The following is a 19152-nucleotide window of genomic DNA, read 5'->3' as shown; positions in this document are numbered from 1 at the left end:
AGCTATACACACACACACACATATACTGTATATACATACATACATACATACATACAGATATACATATACATATATATACACATATATATAAACAAATATATATTATATATACTAGTATATATATATACACACACATATTACGTACGTACATACATACATACATACATACATACATACATACATACATACATACATACTTCTCCTGGTTAGCTCATTGTACTGGCATAAAAACCTGTAAAAGCATAGGCTTATATATATATTGCTTATATATATATTGTAATTACATTTGACGAAATAGTGTATGTATCACTCAAAGGAGCTGAGCAAAACATTCATTTCTGTCAATGTCACTTATTAATTTCTGCCATTGATGGTGATGTACGTCCAATCAATTTTGACTAGAAGGTCTGGCAGCGATTATTCGTGTCAACAAATGTAAAGCAACAGTCAACATGGAGTGTGAAATCGGAAAAGCGAAAAGTAATAACAAGTATGGTTTGGATTGAGCCATTCCATAGACTGAGGCGCCACCTGTAGGCGACTCATTGTAAATGCAGCCATCGTCTGAAAGTTTTCCTTTTGCGTTAAATGTGGCTTTTCAGCAAACCCTGCAAATGCGTTGATAGTATTTAAAGCTAAAACTTTAATTATTTTACTCATGACAAATATTGCATGAATACGGGCAACTGAACGTCCTTTGCTTTCAAAACTGCAATTACGGATGGCTAACAAAGTTAGGGGGGGAATGTGTCGCCTTTTTCCGGTTGGTGTTGACATTTACAGCATCAAGTGAAGGAATTAAAAAGACCTACCTGCTTGTTTGCGCGGTTGACGTGTTTACTCAGAGTTCCATTCTCCAGCACACTGTCCTTCTTCTTCGAATGTGCAGCTCCAACTTTTTTTCCCTCCTCTGGAAAAAAAAAATCCGTCTCCTCCGTGGAACTGCAAAGACGTGTGAGAAAAAAAAAGTGAAATGGACGGGAAACGGTGACGCAACTTTGTGTGGATCATTTCTCTGGATGAAGAGATGCGACTGGTGATTACACATTTACTCAAGGATAAGATAATTGGACTTTCGCCTACTTGAGATTCTTTTTTCATTATTGTTGACTTAACTAATCCTAACAGGGGACGCATTTAACTAATTGATTGCCATTGACGGCGGTAGACGTCCGATCCATTTTGACTGGGAGAGGCTGGCAGCGAATGAGCGCTCAGTCAAGATGGAACATGAACCTTCACAACTTTATTGAATTGGACGTCTGTCGTTGTCAGTGGCAGTTAGGCAATGAGTTAAAGCAACCTTAACTTTTTTAAAACTTGTGATAATATGTCGATTGACAATTAGTTCAATGACACTTCTTTTATATCTTGAGGGGGTCTGTATCGCTTTCATCGACACTAATTAACTTTGAGAAGGGTGGCAGGCAGGAACACTGCCACACACAAAAAAGTGCTGACTGCTTTACGGCATACAGTGGGGCAAATAAGTATTTAGTCAACCACTAATTGTGCAAGTTCTCAAACTTGAAAATATTAGAGATGCCTGTAATTGTCAACATTGGTAAACCTCAACCATGAGAGACAGAATGTGTGTGTGTCGGGGGGGGGGGGCAGAAAATCACATTGTTTGATTTTTAAAGAATTTATTTGCAAATCATGGTGGAAAATAAGTATTTGGTCAATACCAAAAGCTCATCTCAGTACTTTGTTATGTACCCTTTGTTGGCAATGACGGAGGCCAAACGTTTTCTGTAACTCTTCACAAGTTTTTCACACACTGTTACTGGTATTTTGGCCCATTCCTCCATGCAGATCTCCTCTAGAGCAGTGACGTTTTGGGGCTGTCATTGGGCAACACAGACTTTCAACTCCCTTCACAGATTTTCCATGGGGTTGAGATCTGGAGACTGGTTAGGCCACTCCAGGACCTTGAAATGCTTCTTACGAAGCCACTCCTTTGTTGCCCTGGCTGTGTGTTTGGGATCATTGTCATGCTGAAAGACCCAGCCACGTCTCATCTTCAATGCCCTTGCTAATGGAAGGAGATTTTCACTCAAAATCTCTCGATACAAGGCCCCATTCATTCTTTCCTTTACACAGATGAGTCGTCCTGGTCCCTTTGCAGAAAAACAGCCCCAAAGCATGATGTTTCCACCCCCATGCTTCACAGTGGTTATGGTGTTCTTCAGATGCAATTCAGTATTGTTTCTCCTCCAAACACGAGAACCTGTGTTTCTACCAAAAAGTTCTATTTTGGTTTCATCTGATCATAACACATTCTCCCAGTCCTCTTCTGGATCATCCAAATGCTCTCTAGCAAACCGCAGACGGGCCTGGACGTGTACTTTCTTCAGCAGGGGGACAAGTCTGGCAGTGCAGGATTTGAGTCCCTGTCGGCGCATTGTGTTACTGTGATCCCAGCTCTCTGTAGTTCATTCACTAGGTCCCCTTGTGTGGTTCTGGGATTTTTGCTCACTGTTCTTATCATTTTGACGCCACGGGATGAGCTCTTGCATGGAGCCCCAGATCGAGGGAGATTATCAGTGGTCTTATATGTTTTCCATTTTCTAATAATTGCTCCCACAGTTGATTTCTTTACACCAAGCGTTTTACCTATTGCAGATTCAGTCTTCCAAGCCTGGTGCAGGTCTACAATTTTGTCTCTGGTGTCCTTATACGACTCTTTGGTCTTGGCCATAGTGAAGTTTGGAATGTGACTGACTGAAGTTGTGGACAGGTGTCTTTTATACCGACAATGAGTTAAAACAGGTGCCATTAATACAGGTAACGAGTGGAGCCTCGTTAGACCTTGTAAGACCTCGTTAGAAGACGTTTGACCTCTTTGACAGCCAGAAATCTTGCTTGTTTGTAGGTGACCTAATACTTATTTTCCACTCTAATTTGGAAATAAATTCTTTAAAAATCAAACAATCTGATGTTCTGTTTTTTTTTTCCCCCACATTCTGTCTCTCATGGTTGAGGTTTACCCATGTTGAGTTTACAGGCCTCTCTAATCTTTTCAAGTAGGAGAACTTGCACAATTGGTGGTTGACTAAATACTTATTTGCCCCATTGTACGTCACTTCCCCCTTTTCCCCATTCATTATAAAGACAGATGTCGATGCGAACGCTTATGCGCGAATTCTTCAAAGATGGCAGAGCAACAAAAGAGACAAAAAGTTTTGTCTGAGGAGGAAAAAAAGCGAGGCTACCAGGATACGCAGAATAAACAATGGCCCGGCTTTCACTCGCTGGCATGACGCCACGGCCCCCCCCCCCCCCAACTGAGCTCTTCAGCGCTGACAAGTTGGGGGGGGGGTTGGGGGGATAGCCACAGCCACACTCAGCCACACGGTTGCTAACCGTCATATGCTTTTTTTTTTTTAGCCACAACTGAATTCATTAATTTATTACTATTCATCCTTCACACAGCCGCTGGTAACAGAAATGCTGTTTAATCAATTTGCAGGGGACCAGGAGATCGATTTTTGATTGATTGATTGATGATTTAACGACACTCTGCGGCTGTGCGCTGGTCCTCATGGGAAGCTTTTGTCCACCGGCGTCGCTAAAATCAACCAAAACTGAAAAGTTACCAAGTGTTGCTTTAATGGTACATATAGTCTTATTTCTAACATAGTTAAACTTTGTTTCTTCTTCTTTATTCCTTTTAAAAAATTAAATAAAAAAAAAAAATTATTGTTTCCGTTAACATTTTGTTAATTTCTCATGTTATTTATTCATTAAAATGCGTGCACATCACATTTTAGGCCACACATGTACCACAGACTTGCGCGTACTATATCAAATGCTGATATTGTTGCCTACACGAACCAGGATGCAGTGTCCACATAATAGTCATAATGGGCCTTTTTTTTTTAATTACCAAAAACAGTCACTTGGCATATAAAGGGTTAACTTTCTTGCAACTAGAAGGCTTTGATTATATTTTGGTGCATATGCATAAGTCAATATGCACATGAAATTTTAGCGAGGTTTTCCTGGAAGTCAAAGCCAAATGAGTTGTGGCGACATGTGCAAATGAATAGTGTTATTATTAATCAAAATCCACTACTTTATACCATAGGCGGATTTTACTTTTCGGGAGGGGGGGGGGTTTGGGAGGCTAAATATGTTGATGACCCCGAAACGCAGTGTCAGCAATAAAATTAACTTACAATATATATATATATATATATATATATATATATATATATATATATACAGGTCCTTCTAAAAAAAAATACCATACTGTGATAAAGTTAATTAATTTCTGTAATGTACTGATAAACATTATACTTTCATATATTTTAGATTCATTACACACAACTGAAGTAGTTCAAGCCTTTTATTGTTTTAATATTGATGATTTTGGCAAAAAAGTCAAGAAAACCCAAAAATCCCCATCTAAAAAAATTTGCATATTTCATCCGACCAATACAAAAAAAGTGTTTTTAATACAAAAAAAGTCAACCTTCAATTATATCAGCTATTCTGCTATTGGGAATCTTTTTGCAGAAATGACTGCTTCAATGTGGCATGGCATGGAGGCAATCAGCCTGTGGAACTGCTGAGGTGTTATGGAGGCCCAGGATGCTTCGATAGTGGCCTTAAGCTCATCCACAGTGTTGGGTCTGGTGTCTCTCAACTTCCTCTTCAAAATATCCCAGATTCTCTATGGAGTTCAGGTCAGGAGACTTGGCAGGCCAATTGAGCACAGTAATGCCATGGTCAGTAAACTATTTACCAGTGGTTTTGGCACTGTGAGCAGGTGCCAGGTCATGCTGAAAAATGAAATCTTCATCTCCATAAAGCTTTTCAGCAGCATGAAGTGTTCCAAAATCTCATGATAGCTAGCTGCATTGGCCCTGCCCTTGAGAAAACACAGTAGACCAAAACCAGCAGCTGACATGGCACCCCAGACCATCACTGACTGTGGGTACTTGACACATGACTTTAGGTATTTTGGCATTTCCTTCTCCCCAGTCTTCCGCCAAACTCTGGCACCTTGATTTCCGAAAATTCCGAATGACATGTAAAATTTGCTTTCATCTGAAAAAAGTACTTTTGACCACTGAGCAACAGTCCAGTGCTGCTTCTCTGTAGCCCAGGTCAGGCGCTTCTGCCGCTGTTTCAGGTTCAAAAGTGGCTTTACCTGGGGAATGCGGCACCCGTAGCCCATTTCCAGCACACGCCTGTGCACGGTGGCTCTGGATGTTTCTACTCCAGATTTAGTCCACTGTTTCTGCAGGTCCCCCAAGGTCTGGAATTTGCCCTTCTCCACAATCTTTCTCAGGGTCCGGTCAACTCTTCTGGTTGTGCAGCGTTTCCTGCCACACTTTTTCCCTTCCCACTGAGGTGCCTTGATACAGCAATCTGGGAACAGCCTATTCGCTCAGAAAAAAATTTCTGTGTCTTAGCCTGTTGCCTGAGGGTGTCAATGATTGCCTTCTGGACAGCAGTCAGGTCAGCAGTCTTGCCCATGATTGCGCTTTTGAGTAATGAACCAGGCTGGGAGTTTTCAAAAGCCTCTGGAATCTTTCGCAGGTGTTTTGAGTTAATTCGTTGATTTAGATGATTAGGTTAGTAGCTTCTTTAGAGTACCTTTTCATGATATGCTAATTTTTTGATAGGGATTTTTTTTTGTTGTTGACATTTTTCCTAAAATCATCAACAATAAAAGGCTTGAACTACTTCAGTTGTGTGTAACGAATCTAAAATATATGAAAATCTAATGTTTATCTGTACATTACTGAAAGTAATAAACTTTATCACAATATGCAAATTTTTTTAGAAGGACCTGTACACACACATCTTGACACTGTTCGTGTTCAATCCTCATATCAAGCTCAGTTGCTGTAGCTTTTGAAAGATTAGGTGTAAAGAACTTCCGAATATCTACCTTGCCTCCTCGTGTAGTTTTGGCTAAGCAAAGGACCAGCTTTTAGGTGCTAGTCACACGATCTGTTCAAAAATAATTTTGATCCATTATGAAATGTCATTAATTAATGTTAAATGCCATTCATTAATGTCAAAAATTATGAAACCTAATGGTCAAGGCACCATTGACTCACGCTAGCTTAGATACTCTGGAGCCCTGAACCTAACAAATAACTAAGAAACTGCACGGGATTTGTTGAAATCAACTCCCCAGACTGGTTAACTCGAATATTAAGCCTTATGTAAAAAAATCTGAACTTCTTTAAATTAACTAATAGGAAATTCAATATATGCAATGACATTTTACAGCCACCGGGAGGGCAGTGCCCCCCCCCCAAATCTCCGCCAATGCTTTATACCAAATTTTCAGTCATCAGATGGCACTGACGCCTCTAGCTGGCCAATCAATTTTGACTCGAAGGGCAAGCCCCGAAAAATCGCTGCTAAACCTCCCAGTCAAAATGGATTGGACATCTAGCACATTCAATGGTAGCCAAAGAATGAAGACTTTTCCATGTTTAACTCCCATTGATGGCGATAGATGTCCAATTCATTTTGACAGGGAGGGACAAACAGTGTTTCACAGCACAGGAAGTAGAATGCCCCAAAACAAAACAAACAGCCGAAGAAAACTAACATTTTTTTCAAGGCAAACAAATGGAATATTCTTGGCCAAGCAAGTCACCTGACCTCAACCCAAATGAGTCCCACAAAATTGCAGTCGAGGTCTGGCGGCGCACCAGGAGGGAGGCCACGCAGCATTTGGTGACGTCCGTCGGGCTCTGACTTAAAAAAAAATCTGTGAATAACTAACATTTGATTCACAAAGTTGCACATGGAAACGTGGCTTTAAATTCTGATCTCCACTTCAATCAAAAGCATACGATTTGGTTTCCAATCTATTGTGGTGGCCCAGAGGAAAATTCTCAAAATAGCCTGAGTGTGTCTTTTAGAGATCACTAACAGATGTGACTAGACACATTGACTTGTGTACTGAGTGCACCTGGAGGGAAATTTTGTGGCGGCAATTCACAAAATGGCAACGACACACTTGCAAGAATCACAAATATTCACATCAATTTATTTCAAAGTTAAAAGGTAACACACGTACAATGGTTAAGAACACTTTCTGAGGCCTCCCAGGATCAGTTACTACAATAACTCCAGTGTGACGCTTCAGTGGCCGCCGTCCAACTACACATGGTATTTAGGAGCTCGGTAAAAGGAACTCAATCCAAAAAACGCTTATACATCTCTTTTCCGTCTCTGTCATTAAGTTCACATTTGGCGTCAGAGATCGACTTCCTGCTCCAATGTAGAATCCACTTGAGGTCCAAACAGTAAAAATAGATTTACAGATAAAAAGCACACTTTCTGTCAGAGATCACCTGCACCAGCAACTAAGTTCAATGAAATTGCCAAATATATTACACGACTGTTAAGATCGATCAACAAGTAAACGCCTTCATTTGAAGACGAGCAAAGACTGAATATTGTATTACAAGAGGCAGTTTAGTGTGTTGAATATATGAGGGTGAACCAGCTTTGATCCAATGTGGCACAGGGCCAGCAGATATAACAAATCATTGTCTTGTAAGGTTTTTATCTGGCATTTATTGGTCACATTTTCATGATATATTCCCCAGGGACATGGCGAGTCTGTGCTCAACATAGTGCAACAATAATAACACCGGGAAAAATGTATGCAATCTCTTGTGCTGTCACTTTTGATCTATTTTGTACTTGAGCTCGACACATACGGACATATAAACCACAAAATGAGAAAAGGGAAGAGATACAAGTCACGGACTTTGTCACAGTGTGTCGTTGTTGTGGTTTTTGCGTTTTTGTCATCTCCACCTTTAACTGAGGACAACATGGCGGTCGAACACAGACTTTCTCTGTTCCTGGACCTGCCTCCGCCAGCGCTGCTGGGCGTGCTCCACTTTGTTCAGCATGTTGGGACGCGAGTGTGAGCGCGACAGGACGTTGTGAGCGTTCGCAAAAGGTTGCTGGTCCTGAAAAAAGGGAAGAAAAATTCCGATGTATTATTTGGAAGGATGTCTGATATTCCACCAAAATTTATGAGGTTCGTCAATGTCAACTATTCTGTTCTAATGCAATAAATAATGAGCAGTTCACAATCGTTAAGTCTAATGGCTTAATCGCTAAGCTAACTTGCACAACACATAACCACCAAAAAAATATAGAAATATGTTATCTGCTTATGTTTTAAGATTCTTCAGCTTCTACCGTGGGTGTTCCACCGTCTCTTTATTGATGTTAATGTGTCGCGGGACAACAATTATTTGATGTAAATCACAAATGGTGTATCGCTGTCCTATGACTGTGATTGTTTTGTCATTGCCCTTGGCTAGCAACTTGAAATTCACAGTAGATCTGTTCTAAATATAAAAAACATGTCTTCGGTAAGAAACATTTGAATTCTAAAAGATGTATGAAACCGTTTTCGGCAGTAAATGAGTTAATGGCATGATTGCCTAAATCATTTTTAGAAAACAAGAAAGAAAGAAAAAATCACCCGAGTTACTGGAAATTCCATGAACTCAACTTGAACATTTCAGTTATAGAAGTATAGGTCACATGATTGGCAGACTGTTGATTCATCTTGATGTCATTCTTTTTATGTCACAAAAACAAGCATATGAATAGGGGGGTGTAAACTTAATGTCACTTTCAAAAGGACATTAAAACCAAATTAGAAAAGGAAGTTGAGGTCAAAGATTAGCTTGCTCCGTGTTTACTGTCAGCATTTTTTCCACATTGCTAATTTGCAAATTCCTCCAGGGTCAAAAACTCCAGAGGACAGTTTGTATTCATGCACAAGTTTGAGGCTCTATCAGTCACATTTCTTCTTTAAAGGACATACAGTGCTGGCCAAAAGTATTGACAGACCTGCAATTCTGTCAGATAATCCTCAATTTCTCCCAGAAAATGATTGCAATTACAAATGCTTTGGTAGTAATATCATTATTTATTTTGCTTGCAATGAAAAAACAGAAAAGAGAATGAAAAAAAATGATTATCATTTTACACAAAACTCCAAAAATGGAGCAGACACTAGGCCTGAACACTATTGGAAAAAACTATTGCTGCGATTTTTTTGGGGTTTGCAATGTATTGCGATATTATATTGCGATATTAAAAAAAAAATGTATATATATTTTTTTTCAAGAAATTTTCCCAAGATGACTTAAATAGCTGTTTGGAAAGACTTTAGATGACTCACCATCACCACAGTGTACAGTCATCCCTTGTTTTTCGCGGTTAATGGGGACCAGAACCCGCCGCGATAAGTGAAAAACCGCGAAGTAGTGCAACCCCCCCCCCCTTTTTTTTTTGTGTGTGTGTTTTTTGTGCCCAATGTATTAATTCAGATTTAGCATTGGAAAGAGACACATATAAGACATGTTTCCCCCCCCCCAAAGTGATTTAAAAAATGTATATAAATAAATGGTTTTTAAGCACTTCAAATGTCATAATTATGATAAGTTTTAAACATAACTGTCCAACCAAATCATTTTTGAACAAGAATAAAGTACTGTAGCAGATAAATGCTTGGCTTTATTAAATGCTTCTGTTTATCTACTTTAGCTGTGACCGTTGAAGTAACATGTAGAAATTTCAAACTCCTCATGATCACTTCTGGCATTTAAATGTCTCCAACGTCCCCACAGTACACACATTCATTCCAGTGCATCTTCCTTGCAACTGTTTAACAAGTTAAACGATGATTGACAGATGCCCGTGTGAAGTCTGCTTCTTTGGCCAGATCAAAGCCATCGTTGTGCCGCAGTGACTGAGAGGATCAAAAGGCTGGGAGAGGGAGGGTAGGAGGCTGTGCGCAGACCAGAAAGTGAGGCGTATGTGGATCAAAAAAAAAGAAAAACTATCGCACGTGCTTGCGATGGGACTATCACGCACATTGCGATGGCGATGTTTAAACGATATATCGTTCAGGCTTAGCAGACACTTTGAAAAATCACGTGATGCTTCTCTAATTTGTGTAATTAACAGCAACTGTTACTTACCTGTGGCACATAACAGGTGGTGGCAATGACTAAAGCACACTCGCAGCCAGTTAAAATGGATTAAAGTTGACTCAAATTCTGTCCTGTGTCCTTGTGTGTACCACATTGAGCATGGAGAAAAGAAAGAAGACCAAAGAAATGTCTGAGGACTTCAGAAGCAAAATTGTGAGGAAGCATGGGCAATCTCAAGGCTACAAGTCCATCTCCAGAGACCTGAATGTTCTTGTGTCTACCGTGCGCAATGTCATCAATGAGTGTAAAGCCCATGGCACTGTGGCTAACCTCCCTAGAGGTGGACGGAAAAGAAAAATTGACGAGAGATTTCAACGAAAGATTGTGCAGATGGTGGATGAAGAACCTCGACTAACATCTAAACAAGTTCAAGCTGTCCCGGAGTCCGAGGGTACAACAGTGTCAATCAGTACTATCCGACAGCGTCTGAGTGAAAATGGATTCTAAGGTAAGATACCCAGGAAGACCCCACTTCTGAACCAGAGACATAAAAAAGCCAGGCTGGAGTTTCCCAAAACCTACCTGAGAAAGCCAAAAACGTTTTGGCAGAATGTTCTCTGGTCAGATGAGACAAAAGTAGAGCTTTATGGGAAAATGTATCAACATAGAGTTTACAGGGAAAAAACGAGGCCTTCAAAGAAAAGAACACAGTCCCCGCAGTCAAACATGGCGGAGGTTCCCTGATGTTTTGGGGTTGCTTTGCTAACTCTGGCACTAGACTGCTTGACCATGAGCATGGCATTATGAAGTCTAAAGACTACCAACAAATTTTGCAGCATAACGTAGGGCCCAGTGTGAGAAAGCTGCGTCTCCCTCAGAGGTCATGGGTCTTCCAGCAGGACAATGAACTAAAACGCACTTCAAAAAGCACTAGAAAATTGTTTGAGAGAAAGCACTGGAGACTTCCAAAGTGGCCAGCAATGAGTCCAGACCTGAATCCCATGGAACACCTGTGGAGGATCTGAAAATGGCAGTTTGGAGAAGGCACCCTTCAAATCTTAGACCTGGAGCAGTTGGCCAAAGAAAAATGGTCTAAAATTCCAGCAGAGCACTGTAATAAACTAATTGATGGATACCGGAAGCCGTTGTTCGTAGTTATTTTTTTCTAAAGGTTGTGCTACCAAGTATTAGGCTGAGGGTGCCAATACTTTTATCCATCCATTATTGGAGTTTTGTATAAAATGATCATGATTTTTTTGTTTTTGTTTTATCTATTCTCTTTTGTGTTTTTTCATTGCAAGCAAAATATATGAAGCTATTACTACCAAAGCATTTGTAATTGCAAGCATTTTCTGGGAGCATTTGAGCATTATCGGACAGAATTGCTGGGTGGCCAATACTTTTGGCCAGCACTGTATGTGGGCCTTTGAGTATGATGTTCAAGCCTTCTTTTTCCATTCAGTTCCACAAAAGTTCCACAACATTCTTTTTGACTGATTTTCTATGAATATTGACAATCTTTCTCTAAATAATGAATGTCATGAGGCAAAGAGGACTACAACTCTCAGGAAGAGTGCATGCGATTATACTTTCAAATAGATCCTCCAGTCAGCTCTCCCACTCATTCAGCCTGATGGCACCATTGGTAACATTTTTGTGATAGAAAAAAATGCTACAAAATCTACTTGTATTTCTACTTTAAAGGGTATGAAAACGCCAAGGGGGTGTGAGACATCAATAGAACCGTTACGTGCCAAGATAACAAATATTGATAAAGTTAACAAAAAAATCAATCACATTAATGAGCAATTATCGAAAATAGATCGAAAATGACGAACATTTCCGAAAGTGTTACGGAAACAGCCGAATGGGGCGGAGACGTCATAACAAGGAAACAAAAGGTTGAGGCAGGTGCCACCGTTGTTTATCGACGAGAGAGTTGCGTTCGTGTTTTATCAAAAAATCGCTAAAATGGTTCAAACCTGTCCTGCTATGTGGTTTACAAATAGCCATTTGTGGCAATGTAGTACCCATGAGTTCCCGAACGCGAGAAAAAGAGCTGGACTACGCAGACAATGAGTAAAGTTCGTCAGTGCTAAGAGGGCTAATTTTGCAGACCCAGCCTCCTGCAGGGTTTTGTGTGGTGCGCATTTTACACCTGAAAGCTATACGAACTATGGGCAAATGAAATCAGGTTTTGCTAAAAAATTGCTGCTGAAAGCAGATGCGGTGCCCGGTGAAAGAGGACGATGACTGGTTCTGATGAGACCACCTCACCACCCCAGGCAAAGCAAAGGAGGGAAATGGCCAGAGTGAGTACTCTTTTATAATAAAAAACATATCACGCATTGGATATAGGACTGGACACATGTATAAATTATCGCTCGTAAAATATATAGAACAAATCCTCTAATCCCATTCATATTTGTGTCGGTTGGCAGAGCGAAACCGATGATAGCATATTAAATGATAATTATTCTATACATTACTTTATTTTGCGGTCACGGTGTATCAGCTTCACAAAAAGAATTGCAAAACAAACCATTCGGTGATTCTGTTGCCGCCGGTGTTTCATCAGTGTGATTGCTCCCCTCAATGATCCTTTCATTAGGCTGCATTGGCTTTCGTTTGGTCTCAAATTGATAACCCAAAACACCAAAGAAAGGTTCATAACTCTCCTCGTCACCATTAGAAGAATGTTCGTTACGTCGGATTCGGCGCTGCAAATAGAAACAAAATTGTCCGCCATCATCGCCGCCATTCAGTACTAAGCACTGAGCCGGCTGTTTCCCGAAAGTGACGTCACGCACACAATATGCTAGATTTCCGGCATCTCGGGGGCGGGTCCTTTTAGCTTGACAATCGACCTAATTACTATCATTTTCTTGGTGTTGCGATGTGTGTAATTACACGAAGTGGCATGATATGAATTCAAAAGGCATGCGTTGATGGATAAATGATGGAATATTAGCATTTCCCCAGGTGTTGTCATACCCTTTAACAACAATTGACTTCAAATTTGCAACCCAAATTCCAAGACGGTTGAGACATTGTGTTATGATAATAATGAAAAATAAAAAATAAAAAAAACATAATACGATCAGCAAAACGCCTTCAATCTACTGTGTTTTACGGACTGTAAATCGCTCTGGATTATAAATTGACGTAGTCAAAGAAAAGTGCATAAATCACAAATCATTGAATTGTTTTTATTTATGTTTAACACAATGTTCCAACTTGATTGGAATTGGGGTTACATTTAAACTACACCTGTGGTCGAATGTTTTGAGACACTTTCCTACTCTAATGAATGGTGAAGTGTCTCAAACCTTTTCACCTTGGGTGTACAAGGACTGGCTGTGAATACTCATGTTTCAGTGCCTTTCATGGCACTAGACGTCCAATCCATTTTCACTGGGATGGCTGACAGTCTTGCAATTTTGTCAAATAGATCAAGAAGTGTGATGCATAGTGTTCTTAAAAATAGACACTCAAGGCCTCACGGTTAGACATTTATGAGTTCAGTCATTGTTTACATTTGAAAAATATAAACACAGTATTCCCTTGAGTCAACCACAAGTTGGGGAGAGTTAGTGCGGGATTAATTTCTTCTTGACTGTGAACTTTTAAAGAGGTCATATCACTTACCCCGACATCATCGTCACTTTGGATGAGTTGCGAGTGTCCAAACAGGCGTCTCTTTAAGATGGGCTCCAATAGCGTCAGGTAGACCATGTAAAGAAGCAGCAGGCCCAAAATGGACAGGTAAATTATGATGGTGACCTTACATGGGGAAGAAGAGTATAGAAGGAATCAAATCAAATACTTGAGATGCAATAAGCAATTCAAAAAATCTTTGAAAGAATATGTTTTTGTTTTCCATATATCTAGAGGTGCACAAAAGTGGTACACGTGCACACATAAAATATAAAATGCAGACCACTTGAATAAGGATGTCCCCAATCCGATCACGTGATCGCTAATCGAGCCAGTTTGTTCTATATTTTTAAAAGAGTCCTACATTTTTTAACACAACCTAATGCCTAAATCATTGCTGGGGCAAAGTCCTCTCTTTGCTGTGCTGCACCGGAATTAAGAATGTTGCTAATATGAAGAGCACAGTTAGCGTTGGCACACGTAATGTTGAAAAACAGTTACTCATTGGTCATAAAAGTCATTTCAGTGTAAAGGAATACACTTGCGAAAGCTTTTCTGTGCACGCCCTGAACATAAATGTATTTATTATTACAAGTAATGTTTTTAGGCTCTTTGAATTCACATCTTTTGTACACTTTTCTTTTACAATTATAGGCTATTATATTTATACTTTTGTTTGCTTGTTAAAACTAATTCAATACTGTGGCTTTTTCAATATATGCTATATTATATATATATTGTATATCATGGATACAGTGGTATGAAAAAGTATCTTAATCTTTTGGAATTTCTCACATTTCTGCATAAAATCACAATCAAATGTGATCTGATCTTTGTCAAAATCACACAGATGTAAAAACAGTGTCTGATTTAATTAAAACATTTATATATTTTTTGAAAATCTATATTAGCTATATTAGCCTACACTCAAAATGACAAGTTGGCTACAAATACATCATGAGCCTATATTATTAAATGTTTACTTTCCCTGCAGCGCATCCTATAGAGAATGACGCACCAGGTGACTACTTTATTGTACGAGGCAGTCTCAAGTTTAGCTTCATTACAATATTAATGATTTAGAATGTTTGTGTCATGTTTGTCCTCCTACAGAAACCATATTAAAATAAAAATATATCCTCCCACCCCATCTTTTTCCATTTTCAAACATTTTTGAAAAAGTTCCACTGAGCCACTAGGGCAGCACCAAGGAGCCGCATGCAGCACTAGAGCCGCGGGTTGCTGACCCTCAGACTAGTGGTTTGATTTACAGCAGCCAAAAAACACTATGGTACTAAAAGCACACACGACTGCTGGATTGGAGCCGATCTTTTGACTACATCCGACACTTGCAAAAATAGCCGTATCGGGCGCCGAAACAGATACAGAGTATCGGATTAGGACATCACTATCTTACAGTGTCTCAAACGTACATACTAGTATAGTATTCCAATTTGTGTCCAACTTACCTTAATAGTGCCTGAGCTTCTCTCCTCATATTTACACTCACAACGTAAACAGTAAGCCTCCACGTCATTTCCATCCACTGGCATTGGTTCCACAACATGCAGACAGTTACTGGAAAAACATTTTTTAAAAATCATCAACATCAGGAAGGGAAATCCGGGGTGGGGGAAAACACTGAGCATACCAGTCTTTGAGGGACACGTTCTGCTTGTAAATCTGTCCCTGGATATCTCTGTATGGCGGACAGATACATTTGCAACGGATGTCTTCGGAATTCTGTAAGAGATTTCGATTTCACACCATTCCTTAACTCATTGCCTGCCATTGACGGTGTTGTGCCGAAAAATAGCCGCCCCGCGTGAAATGTCCCCACTGACGGAAGCGCCCACACGTCACTCGTACAAACAGCTTTTTCTTACCAAACGATGGACACGGAAACGACTTTCTTTTACCGTGAATATATATTATTTTACTCTGCTTGAACTAATAAATATTGTATTGTGAATATGTATTATTTTACTCTGCTTGAACTAATGAATCTCGTACTGTGAATATGTATTATTTTTGCTCTGCTTGAACTAATAAATGTCATACCTGTGTGATTGTCATCGGGATATGGTTGTGATAACCTGTAGACTAATACATTTCTGTTCAAAGATGGTTATGTGGCCCAGTCCACGATTTGTTACCAAAATACATAGTATTAGTAGAGGCGTGCGAAATTTCCGATTCTTAGATTATTCGCGATTCGGCCGTAGAAGATTCGAGAACGATTCACAAACTCCGATTATTGAATTATACCAGGTAAAGCGGAAGTAAAACACAGTCAGCGCGGTCTTTGGGACGCAATAAGGAACGGACCAAGAGTAAATATCATGTTCAACTCATGCCGCTAGATAAAAAAAAAACAATCATACCTGACTGCGGCCGACAGCCGCTACAAACAACGCCCGGTTGCTAGTTGCTACAAACAAACGGCTACAGTAGATATCATATATATGTAGAACTAGATGCAAAATGACAGACGACGGCGGTGTTAGAACATGTATTATTGAACAGAGATGCGAAATGACGGACTTGCCGGCGTTAGTAAACAGCCGCCATCCTAAAGCAGTAGACTTCTCTATAAGGCTCTGTTGTAGCGAATCTAATTAACTTTTTATCTAAAATACTCCTAAATCGGCAAAATCTTGTCTTGAATCCATCTTTAAATGATGAAACAGTTTTAAAACTTTGACATGTCAAAAGTAGACAGAAGGCAAATTATGGAATAACGGGAGCAATTTTAACAACTGCAACGGTTGATTCACAACATTAAATTAATTGAATGTAGTTTAAAGCTGCTGATACAGAATGGGGACTGGAATATTTTATTTACTGTTATTTTTGTATATTTGTTTACTGTTATATGTTAACTTGATACTGAAATAGTAGTTTGGTTTAGCCTGAGAGGATTTTTGAACAATTTTGGAACTACTGTAAAAAACATTTAAAAAAAAAAAAAAAAAAGAAAAAAAAAGGAGGTGGGTGCATCAATAATCGTTTTATAATCGAATCGGAGCCTCTGAATCGTAATCGAATCGTTAGGTGCCCAAAGATTCCCAGCTCTAATTACTAGTATTTTGTGTAATTTACTTATTTAAAAGTAGAGATGTCCGGGTCCGATCACGTCATTTTCAAAGTATCGGAATCGGCAAAAAAATATCGGACATGCCTTTTTATATATATATATATATTTTTTTTATTAAATCGTTTTCTAATTGTATTTAACGTTACAGACATAATATGTTACACTCATCCAGAGTCTTCAGTTTGGGCTTAAGGTAAGGTTATCAAATTTATCCCGTTAACGGCCGTAATTAATTTTTTAAAAAATTTATCACGTTAAATTTTTAACGCAAATAACGCATGCGCTGCACGACCCACTCACGCATTGTCGCATTCAATCTGTAAAGGCGCCGTTTTACCTATATATAGAGCTAAAAGACTGTGTAAAATGTGTACAGTGAATTTTGGCAGCCTTTGGAGCCTTTTTTTAATTGGCTAAAGCCACACAAACCCTCTCCATACAATTAGAAATATCGTGGAAAGCAATGTGGGGAAGAATGGTAGTAATTGATCTTTTTCTTAACACCCTGTGTTATTTCACAACGCAGAGAAGATATAGCAATTGGTAACAATATGCACAGTCATGGTTGCACTTCCCATCATGCATTTGGGCAGAATAGTTAAATGTCTACAGTATTATTTACTGAAAGCTCAACAAATACACTAGATGGCAATATTTAGTCACAATATACAAAGTCACATTTCACGCGGGGGGTACTTTTTTCGGCACAGCAACGGCACGAGACGATTAATCCAATTTAACCTGGAGAGAGTAGCAGCGATTGATTGCGGCCAACTCTATCTGAAAAAATATTAAATGGACGTCTAGAGCCGTCTATAGTTGTCACTGACAGGCACATTTGTCAAACTACTGAGAAGAAAACATTAGCACATTTAATGCAACTTTGCATAGCCAATCAAAATATCCAATAAAATGCTCAATATTCGGTTTTCGAACTATGATGGACGATTGGCTGGCATTATGCATTATTGATCCAAAACACAACTATCATTTCATACATCAATAGAAATTTCGTCATTTAAATATACGTCATATTTTCCATCACCATTTAAAAGGCGAGCTAGAGTTAGCTTTACCTTCGCTGTCACTTGGTCTAAAAGCAAAAAACTCCAACAGAAAAAAGTGTGGAGGAAAACCACGGCCTTCATTTTTAAAACGTGCGCAGTGCACAAGACGAGGAGGTGAACGGTTTCCAAAGAAGCAAAACGGGAAATTGGATATCTCCTAATGAACGACTTGGTTAGCCATGGTGTGACCACATAGCTAATATAAACAGCTTTCGTTTCGGCAGCTGACCTACGACTTCCGGAAGATGGCGGCGGACTTCCGCCCCTTTTTTTTTTTTTTTTTTTTTTTGCGGATATCCGCCCTACCGCTCAATTTAAAACTACGTTGGCGGTCGGTAGTGCTTCGATATTTCTAAAAAGGACAGCATTTTTTTTTTTTTCAACAAGGCAACAAATCACCTTGGTAAATATTGATAGAAAAGTAGTTTCTCACACTTATTTTTTTTTTAAATTTCTTTTATGAGTATGGACAGGTGGCGTTAAAATCCTCTTTTCTTGATTCGTAATGTAAAACTGAAGTCATTTGTTGTCAAGGTGAACATCAGGTGGCTAAAACATAAATATCACATTTATAGAGAACTAGATGCGAAATTTGCGCTGTGAGTCAAGCGGGACGGCCGTTATAAGTTGTTGGCCATTTTGTGTCAGAGCCATTTGCTATAGGGCAGACATGTCCAAAGTCTGGCCCGGGGGCCAAATGCGGCCCGTGGTCGAATTTCGTCCGGCCCCCAGCCTCTGTCATAAAATCAATAACGTCTGGCCCGCACACAGACTTAATAAATTGGTCAGCACTACTGCTACCAGCATATGAAGTAGCTTACACACTAAATGCTGCTCCTCATTTACCCACTAAAAGGAAGCAGCACTCTAAGCAACATTACCCCGTGTTACCCTTTATTCCCCATTTCTAAAATGGCGACAATCAACAAAAAAAAAATGGATAGGTGGAAATTGGACTATTTCTTCTCTAAAATACGCAACAACTGTGTCTGCGTCATTTGCAAGGAGACAGTCGCCCTTTTTGAAAGAGTTGTGAGGCGATATTACCAAACAAGACACGCTGACATGTATGACAAGATTACAGGGAAGATACGTAGCAAGAAATTGAAGCAACTTGAAGCTAGTTTAATTTTACAGCAGCAGTATTTCGCAAGAGCCCGAGAGTCGAAAGAGAACGCCACAAAGGCTAGTTGCGAGATTGATGAAATAATTTAGGGCTGTCAAACGATTAAAATTTTTTATCGAGTTAATCACAGCAGTAAAATTAATTAATCGGAATTAATCGCAATTCAAACCATCTATAAAATATGCCATATTTTTCTGTAAATTATTGTTAGAATGGAAAGATAAGACGCAAGACGGATATATACATTCAACATACTGT

General features: G+C 39.4%; 2 protein-coding genes across 2 annotated transcripts in view; both read right to left on the bottom strand.

Annotated features, from left to right (window-relative positions):
- Positions 1 to 969, bottom strand: part of dennd2b (DENN domain containing 2B) — an 81628-nt gene extending 80659 nt beyond the window's left edge. Inside the window, exon 1 of the mRNA XM_057832011.1 lies at positions 813 to 969. The gene's annotated coding sequence lies outside the window, so the exon portion shown is untranslated. The remainder of the gene's footprint in view (positions 1 to 812) is intronic.
- A 6028-nt stretch (positions 970 to 6997) lies between these two features.
- On the bottom strand, positions 6998 to 18007 carry tmem9b (TMEM9 domain family, member B). The gene is made up of 5 exons (XM_057838029.1): positions 17778 to 18007; positions 15256 to 15347; positions 15074 to 15182; positions 13596 to 13730; positions 6998 to 7961 (listed from the first exon to the last, which is right to left on the bottom strand). Exons 1-5 carry the CDS (start codon positions 17847 to 17849, stop codon positions 7806 to 7808), a joined length of 564 nt encoding a protein of 187 aa, XP_057694012.1. The 5' UTR covers positions 17850 to 18007; the 3' UTR covers positions 6998 to 7805.
- Positions 18008 to 19152: the final 1145 nt, after the last annotated feature.

The sequence above is a fragment of the Corythoichthys intestinalis genome, chromosome 1 (genome assembly GCF_030265065.1).
Source record: "Corythoichthys intestinalis isolate RoL2023-P3 chromosome 1, ASM3026506v1, whole genome shotgun sequence".
NCBI lineage: Eukaryota > Metazoa > Chordata > Actinopteri > Syngnathiformes > Syngnathidae > Corythoichthys > Corythoichthys intestinalis.
The sequence above is the reverse complement of the archived record's forward strand: the minus strand, read 5'-3'. Positions and strand labels throughout refer to the sequence as shown.

Coding starts and splice junctions, on each gene's coding strand:
- tmem9b (XM_057838029.1), bottom strand. CDS start 17,849: ATGAAGGCCGTGGTTTTCCTCCACACTTTTTTCTGTTGGAGTTTTTTG. Junction 15,348..17,777: donor TAGACCAAGTGACAGCGAAG/GTAAAGCTAACT, acceptor AATCTCTTACAG/AATTCCGAAGACATCCGTTG. Junction 15,183..15,255: donor AACGTGTCCCTCAAAGACTG/GTATGCTCAGTG, acceptor ATGTTTTTCCAG/TAACTGTCTGCATGTTGTGG.